The following is a 9,160-nucleotide window of genomic DNA, read 5'->3' on the forward strand; positions in this document are numbered from 1 at the left end:
TAGTTTATGCGTAATTTCAAAGTTATATTTATTCTACTAAAGTCTAACATGACGTCATCTCGGAAACTTTCAGACTGGTCTGAGATATTTAATATAGCAATAAGAGATGCAAATTGGAGTACGGTATGGGTTACAGAAGTTATACAGCTTTAAAGGTGGGTAGAAACCAAAGATGGAAATCAAAAGGCAGAAGTTAGTCCAGCTGGAAAGCGTCAGGGGGTGCAAAAGGCGCTCTGTGAAGAACCTGGAGTGTCGCCTAAAGGATGATAAGCTGATGTGTGAGACGACATTCAAGAAATAATTTAATGGAAATTTCAAAAAAAAAAGATTTTTAGACAAATTAAATTTTACACATTACAAAAGTCGGTGAAATAAGAAATATATTATACTGAAAGCAGAGGGACAAGACAATAAGGTGGCTAATACTGAAAAAAATAAAAAAAAAGATAACCGAACGATAATCATTACTAAGAACTTAGGAAATGTTAAACAAAGTACAACAGCAAAATTAATGGAAAAATTATAAAAACTAAAAGTTCATGCATCAGAAAATGCGCAGATAAAAGTTCTTCGGTACAGCCAAAGCACGAACGAGAATAAATAAAAAGTTAAAACTACCTTTGTTAAAAAGAAAAAAAAAAAAACGCGTCAGGGAATCGCAGGCAGAAATTCGCAGGGATCTCAGAGGCAAAAATTCCTTTCATTCCCCCGGGCTTCATTGTCCTGTGGAAAGATTGTCTCCAAAAGAAACCAGAAATTTACAACTACGAATAATACTCTCTCTTTCTCTCTCTTATGAAAAGCGGAGAGAGAGAGATGGGAAGGTGGTGGTGCCAACAAGGAAGGAACTCAGTGCTGAATTAAAAAGCAAAACCACGAAAAATGTTTTTAGACTGGGAATGCTTAACGTGATTTGAAAACGTACTGTGGAATAATAATAATAATAATAATAATAATAATAATAATAATAAAATAATAATAATAATAATAATAATAATAATAATAATAATAATAATAATAATGTGCATCCATTGTCTAGAAATCATAAACTCTTCGTACAACTTACCCCGTAAGCGCACCTCCCGTGGTGCAATGTAGGCATTACTACAGGTTGTCTGCAGTGTCCCTTCATTTAGCTGCTCCACTTTTGGCCTTTACTCTATCTCCGTTCCACTTCCTGTCTTCATTCATTAACAACCACTCAAACTCCTTCTGTTTATTGTCTTAAGGGCTGAATGGCTGAAAGTGCCCCAGTGCTTGGCTTTGTAGCTAAATTTTCATAAACCAAGTTCAGCTTTCCTCGCCAATGGTCCTCATATGATTATGCAGAAGAAATGGTCTGAGCTTCGAGACGGTACTAAACGTCCCTTGGATCAAAACTTACCATCTCGACCCTCTCCTATACGTGGGCCCCTTCTTATACGTGAATCATAATAACAGCTACGAAGAATTTTAATACCACATACTTTCCATGTTGCTTGGATACTACAATTTACTTAGAAGAAGTAATTGCGAGTCTCCGCACATTGTTAGAAAGCCAGTCACCTGAATAAAATAGATCGTTTTAAGTGAATTTTAAACTGACGTTTCTAAATCGAAGGTCAGCGACACCGGGAAAAGTCCCGGGGGGTCGGGGGAGAGAGAGAGAGAGAGAGAGAGAGAGAGAGAGAGAGAGAGAGAGAGAGAGAGAGAGAGAGAGAGAGAGTTACAGCTAATACAAACACGAAAGCACGGCCAAAAACCTCTCACAAACACAGATTCATGAGCATTAATTAGAACGCTTATTCGAGTGTTTATCTGAATATTACCAATATGTTTATCTGCATGTGCGCGCTAATTGCGGTGTACATCATGTTTTATTTCCTACACACACACACACATATAATAATGTATGCTTTAATGTGCATACATATGGAAAACACACACACACACACACACACACACACACACACACACACATACATATATATATATATATATATATATATATATATATATATATATATATATATATATAGATATATATCTGCCTGTAATCATCCATAAGGACGAAGCCAGAGATGACTGACGAAATAATGATGTTAACAGACACTTTAATTTGGAAGTAAAATTAAAAGTAACGGCAGTCAATTCAATATCAAAGGCAATAAAACTCGTAGAATAAAAAATACCTTGCAGTTAATGGGGATCATACGATTGTCAGTGCTTTCGAGTTACGAGGATAACTAGAGCTGAAATTTGGGGTTTGGGAAGATAATTAATGTTATGATTCTGGAAGAATATAATTTAAAGAATAATTATATTTTAAAGAGAAAGGCAACAGAAGAGAGGGGAAATTTTGACAGTAATATATTTTCCAAAGGTCTCCAGGAAAATTATACAACAGGGCGTTGACTGATGAAGTTGTACTGACAATAGTTATGGGAGGATAAGAGAACTGGTGATTCGGGCATGGCAAGCTTCGTAGGTTGAGTGATTAGCCTGGAGTTGTGTGAAATATTAGGCGGAACAGACTAAAATGCAACACACATTAAATTTTTTATAATTATGAAACATCTGGAAACTGCAAAACGTAATCCACCAGGAACAGATCCTAATTTTTATGATAAAACTAAAACCTCAATGAGGATAACTTCATTTAAGAGTCTTAGTTAGAAAGTGTAACTCCTGCCTCCGTGACAGCTTAATTTGTTTAGAGAGGAGGTCATGAGGAGAACTGAGTAAACAGCTGAAAGGCAGAGAAGACATGAGATGAAGGTGCAAAAGGTAAAACGTTGAAAGGCATCTTGCTACAGTTGAATGACTTCTTTCGGGGTTCTGGAGTCGGTTAATCAAAAAGGTAAACATTAACAGATGTTTAAATGCGATTTTGATTTCTAATTTTTTTTTATTTTAAATCCATAATAATTTGTAAATATTGTAGGTATATAATTTTGTAATATTTTGGTAATATCTTACTTATGTAAATGTGATATGTAATATTTTTCTTATTATGTAAATGAAATGTTATATTTTTCTTATTATGTAAAAGAAATGTAATATTTTTTTAATAAAAGATATAAAAAATAAACTATTTTATGGCTAATATCACATGATAGAGTCCAGATGGTACCGAAACAAGACCAAATGCAACGAAGTGTTCAAAAAAGCTGGTACCAAATGCAGTGTTAAAAGAAGATGGTAGAGTAGATCATTAACATGTTACGGTAGTTTGGGAACAGAGACAGTGACGAAAATCAGTTGATGAAAATTAACAAGATTGCAATTCTGGGGAGTATGGAGGAAAATCCGATGTCCAAAGCAGCAGTAATGTCGAACAAAGGGAGGCCGTAATGTAAACAAGTAAAAAAATTCGCCGAAGTTTCTTCGGCGTAATCGAGTTTTCTGTACAGCTTACAATGCTGTATGAAACTCCCAGCCACGGCCCAGGAACCTCTCTGCCGCGGCCTATGAAACTTTCAGCCACAACCCGGTGGTGGCCTGTGTTGTTGGCACCTATAACGGTGCCAGACGCACGATCATGCTAACTTTAACCTTAAATAAAATAAAACCTACTGAGGCTAGAGGGCTGCAATTTGGTATGTTTGATGACTGGAAGGTGCATAATCAACATAGCAATTTGCAGCCCTCTAGCCTCAGTTTTTTAAGATCTGAGGGCGGACGGACAGACAAAAAGCCACCTCAATAGTATTCTTTTAGAGAAAACTAAAAAATCGCACAAATCACTGAGGTGGAAACGATTGCCCTATTGGCCACCGTTTTTTCAGCAGCAGACGTTATCGGAAAATGAAGAAAAGAAAATGTGTGTTTGTGTAAACAAGAACATGCTGAAAATAAACCAGGAACGTAATAGAGTTCAGGCTGAGTTGTAATTCTACTTCTAGCAATGCATGAGAAGTACAGCGCAGTCTCGATGTCCTTCCCTAACTGCGCAATTTCTCTCTATTAAGAGAGGCAATTAATGCAGCGTCATGTGGCTTACTGTCATATATCACTGCCTGTATTCATTTATTCTGCCCTATGTATTCTATATGTATGCATTATTCTCTGTCTTTTCCACATAATTATGCCAATAGCCTTTTTTGCATACCAATACACCTTAAGAATAATCACTTTCAGGATAGCCAATATAGTTGCTCTTTCACTTAGGGTAAATTAAAATATTTCGATACAGGAGGAAGTTACATTAGAGAGAGGGAAAAGTCTTCATGACATCTACCAGAGTCGCGTTCTGTTTAAAATCTACTCAGCGATTTGCATTCCTCAAGTTACCTGTTCCAAAGGCGGTTCGATAAAGCTATGTAATGGCATACATTATATGGTCTAGAACATGAGCACTGCTTTAGGGGCCATCTAATCTTTCTTTTGGCACTAAATTAAGCCGGTCAGATCTCATTGCTATCCTCATCCTTCTCAAGATGGACAACTGGTTATAATCTCCCCAATCTGAGCTCAAATTCTTAGGTTTAAAGTTCACAGTGGTGTAAAATTAAATCAAACACGAATGTTTTTGTCGTGATAAATGAATATATGTATATATATATATATATATATATATATATATATAATAATTTCGCTTGATTCAAATGATAAGATGGTCTTTCGCTTAATCCAAGAGATAAGATTGCGGCAACTAGAACTATTTTCAGAACATGTCAGCTCTTGCAATTCACCTTGACCCTCCAGTGGGAGTGTCCTTAACAATTTAATTCCGTGTCTCTCCAAAAACTGGTTTTCTGTGTTGGTTCACGGTTCACAAGGATTAACGAATTTGTTTGTTTGTTATTTTAAATTTTTCTGCCGAAAGCAAGACCCGTGTATATCCTTAACCAACTGAGTTCAAAGTCTTAAAATTATAACAGTATCTTTGCTATGTAAGCGAAGTCGAATTTGACAGATATGTTTCGAAATAAACGACAGGGGTAAAGGATATGCCACCAAAGCACGTCTTCGTTCCCTGTTTCTTCCAAGTAGAAAATGATGCCAAAGTTTGGTGGCCCTGAAACTAATTACATAAAAACACACAGCACGTGTATGTGTTTGTGTGAGAGAGAGAGAGAGAGAGAGAGAGAGAGAGAGAGAGAGAGAGAGAGAGAGAGAGAGAGAGGAATAACTTGGACGGACAAGACAGGGTTGTTTCACAAAAACAAACAGGTGGTTTCGTAAGATATCTGAAAAGTCTCAATCGGGAAAAAATTACAGAACTGCGGAGAAAAACAGTGCAGGGCTCATATAAATTAGTATAAAAAACATCGCTGTTCTTATATTTTCGTGATGAAAAAAATTTCAAACGTCTTTTCACTTTAGGCCAACGAAATCCTGACTCTTACGCCATTCAGAATTGCAGCACTTACTATTGTTTATATACGTCCCCTGTTTCCTCCTCTCTCTCTTTCGCGCTCTCTCTCTATTATGGTTGCTAGTGTCCCACTTTTCGCGAGGGCCTCCCACATCACAATGAATTGAAAAATACACAAGCTGCATTAGTACCATACAACCCAATCTATCTTGTACTCTATGCTGCAGTGATGTTTATTGACTTTGATATTGTTTCAATATACAGTAATCCATACGGATCACGAGATCCAATTGAAAACTATGTCAATTATAACGCTAGAGTAAAAACTTTAAGATGCGATGCATATGGACGACCATTGATTCTTCAAAACTCGGTATAAAGGCGAAATGTCGTTGGCTCTACGATGAACGTTGTAGTACAGGGCAGTTGCCTATCTGAATACTATTATGGTGTCTGTCTATTATATGATTGATCTATTTATCAACTGAAGTCGAGCATAAAGGTGCACTTTTTGTTATCATTTAAACAATTCATGCTTTGAGGCATCCTATGACTAAACTTTGGTGTTGCATTCCTCTCAGCTACCTCAAGAGAATGGCAACCTTTCCCCAATGGTTGCCGGTTGGTTGGGATTAAGTCGGCCTTATGCCATCACGAGTCTGCCCAACGGGGGCCCATATGGTAGGGATTTATAAGGAATGAGAAGCATGGCGTGGACTTGGTACACTGTCCAACCAACCTATTGTCTTCCAAGGGAACAGGAGCAGGTCTCCCGTGACTGAGGATACGGTTAACCCCCTTCCCCATCTCCCACGAATGAGAACGCCAGGGCCAATGGGTACATCTCTAAAGGTGTCGCTCCCGTAGTGCTCTCCAATAATATTCAATTTCCTTATCAAATTGGAGCCATTGATGAAGATATTTCCCAGAATTAAAGGGAGAACTTCTGGTTTTGAAATTGTATTAGATTTTTACAGATAAATGATATGGCTCACGAACAACGAAATTTGTGAGAAACTGAATTCGAACGACGGGAAGGAGAAAGAAAAAATCTTTCGGCTGGCGTTCGAACAGTTCGATTGTGAACCATCTCCTCTCCAATCCCAGCCAACCCAGAATGAGCCCCACACTCACCCCAAACATCGACCGCTTTCTAGCCTACGTTTGCATCTCTCTCTCTCTCTCTCTCTCTCTATCACCCCCCTAACTCTCTTTCCAATCCCCCCAACTCTGTGCTGCCTCATGCTGCCACCCAAAGTATCATACAGCCGCTGCCGACAGCCACGTGTTAACATACAGTAAACATAAAAAATGTCGACTTTTACCAATACACTCTTCACGAGCAGCACATCGAACCTGTCAAATTTCCGCTTCCGTTGAAGTGGCGCCGCGACAGTTAACCTGAGAGGCATAAATTGCGTATGCCTTTGACATTTCGGACGTTTGTTTTGGTGTGTAGCCAAGTCGCCGACAGGGGGTGTGGTCAACAGCTTGGCATGGGAACATGCATTAACTCTGTAAACTTAACTCGTTCCGGAAGGTATCCCGAGTGTGTTCATTCCATCCCCGACATTCCCTTTGCGGCGCCGCTTTGCCAAGAAAAAGTACCAGTTAGTCTTGCATCTGCGACTGTACGTAAGTACGTATGCCAATGCTCGGTTCGTGGCGAAACTGCTGCGTCTATGTGTCTGTGTGCTGTACTCTTGTTCCGACGGACGGAGGAGAGGTGACTCTGTTGCGTTAGAGAAACATGGCAGCGTGCCACAACGTCTCACGTTATAAAGAACACAGATAACCTGTTGATGAGACTAATTGGCTTCGGTGTTATGGCATACTGTGGTGCTGCTGCTGCTGCTTCTGCTACTCATTCCGCCCTATTGATCATAGATGAGAAGACATGGCAGATGAGTAAGGAAATCCCACGGCTTATTAGTCATTCATGCATTCTCAATTACTCACGTACCTGTAGAGCCACTTTCGTGTTTTGCCTCACAGGAGATTTGCCGCCTGTCACTTTGATTCCTTTCTTGTTGCATGCATCAGTCACGGTATGTCACTGTGGAATGTGAGATCAATAGAGAACTTGCGATGAAGTTATTTACGGGGATAACTTTCGTCGGAGTTAGTACCAACCCGAAGAGAAGGCAGTGCAGCTCCCAGATTTAATATAAAAACTGATACAATATTTTAAATAAACGGAACCGCACCAATTTCTTTCATACTCAGAATAATCGACAAAACAGGGCATGCAGTCAGGTATAATAATCGGGAATTATTAAGGTATATAATTTTATAACGATGTGATATTAATTCCTGAAAGCAAAACATAAATTCATGGAGAATTACGGTAATTAAGTGGAAAACCGTATCCTTCCTGAACCAGTTTTCCCACAGTCTCACTTATTGCTTGCGTCCGTCGTGTGCTTTGAAGGAATTTGTGTTAATTTGGGTTTAAGTTTCACTGGGACTGTGAAATCGAACGTAAGAGAGTCTAGTTTAGAAAGAATGTTACAGGCATGTACTACACAGGATATACGAGTCCCTGCTAAACACGTGCGGTCAATATAATAAGGGAATTAAAAGTAAACTATTATATATATATACATATGTGTGTGTGTATATACTGTATATATATATATATATATATATATATATATATATATATATATATATATATATATATATATATATATATATATATTAAATTTGTTACATAATATAACTGTAAAAGGGAAGAAACAGAAATATTCTTTTGTATATATATATATACATATATGTGTGTATGTATGTATGTATGTATATACATATACTGTATATATAGTATATATATATATATCCGTGAACTGATACCATATATCAAGTTGCGTAAGTGTACCTGCATTTATTTACATTGAAACTAAAGTGTATAAAGTGTGTTTACAGGTAAATGCATTAGAGCCTTGTTTTTTCTTGTGTCATTGAAATGGCCAGAAGAACCATGTTTTTATTATTACTGTATAAGAATGAATTGATATGCTGAACTACGGCGTATCAGTTCATATTTAATATCAATCTTGAAAAGCCTGATGGACGTATGTTGCACGAGAAGTAACGTCTGTTGTACTTGGAAGAAATAATATACGAACCGAGCTGAATTCCTTCGGGTAACATCTGGCTAATCGCTGGCATAAATTAAATAAATAATAGACATTTCACAGGATGATTAGAAGCAGTAATTTCGATGAGGAGCCTCGTAAACGCACGCAGATAAATTAAAGTACAAATAATATTATCTATGTCGCGTTTGAGTTCTCGCAAAATGAAAAGGTGAACGGCGCAATAGACGCAGCTGGGTTTCAACGTCCTGCCGATGAAGCTTTCGTGCGGGTGTCCAAAGGGACAATCAGTTATTTTCTTTATTACAGTCGCCGCTCATTCCCAGATTTGCAGTTAAAGGGGAAATACGAAAAACGAGATAGCTACTGCAGTACATTTTTCATAAAGCCACCCAGTATTTTATGAGACAAAATAATGGTTATGTATATATATATATATATATATATATATATATATATATATATATATATATATATATAATATATATATATATATATTCTCTAGGCTTCAGTGTGTAACATCCTCACCTCACCAGCCACAGACCAAAGTTCAATTCCACTACGTAGAATCGTCTTCACCTTACATATACAATTTGCCCTTGTCATATAAGTTTCGTCAGATAACCGGGGTTAATCGAATGTAGTGCACTGCAGTCAGGGCAGAAAAAGGCATGAGGCTAGCAGTTACACTCTAAAGAGACTAGGCATATATATGTGTGTGTGTGTGCGTGTGCGTAAGATCCATAAAATTTAATGCGCAATAAAC

The 9,160-nt window shown here is 37.7% G+C and overlaps 1 protein-coding gene across 5 annotated transcripts in view; it reads left to right on the forward strand.

Moving 5' to 3' along the window:
- Nucleotides 1–9,160, forward strand: part of l(1)G0469 (lethal (1) G0469) — a 128,920-nt gene that overhangs the window by 29,139 nt on the left and 90,621 nt on the right. The window contains exon 1 of one of the 5 annotated variants that reach the window (XM_067123119.1): nt 6,562–7,207. The exons of 2 other annotated variants lie outside the window; for them this stretch is intronic. In XM_067123119.1, coding sequence (XP_066979220.1) covers nt 7,197–7,207 — 11 coding nt within the window. In that variant the 5' untranslated portion in view covers nt 6,562–7,196. Of the gene's footprint in view, nt 1–6,561; nt 7,208–9,160 lie in introns of those variants that run through there. 2 more of the 5 variants (XM_067123115.1, XM_067123121.1) reach the window with 2 other exon arrangements.

Source organism: Macrobrachium rosenbergii, chromosome 21, assembly GCF_040412425.1.
Source record: "Macrobrachium rosenbergii isolate ZJJX-2024 chromosome 21, ASM4041242v1, whole genome shotgun sequence".
Lineage (NCBI taxonomy): Eukaryota > Metazoa > Arthropoda > Malacostraca > Decapoda > Palaemonidae > Macrobrachium > Macrobrachium rosenbergii.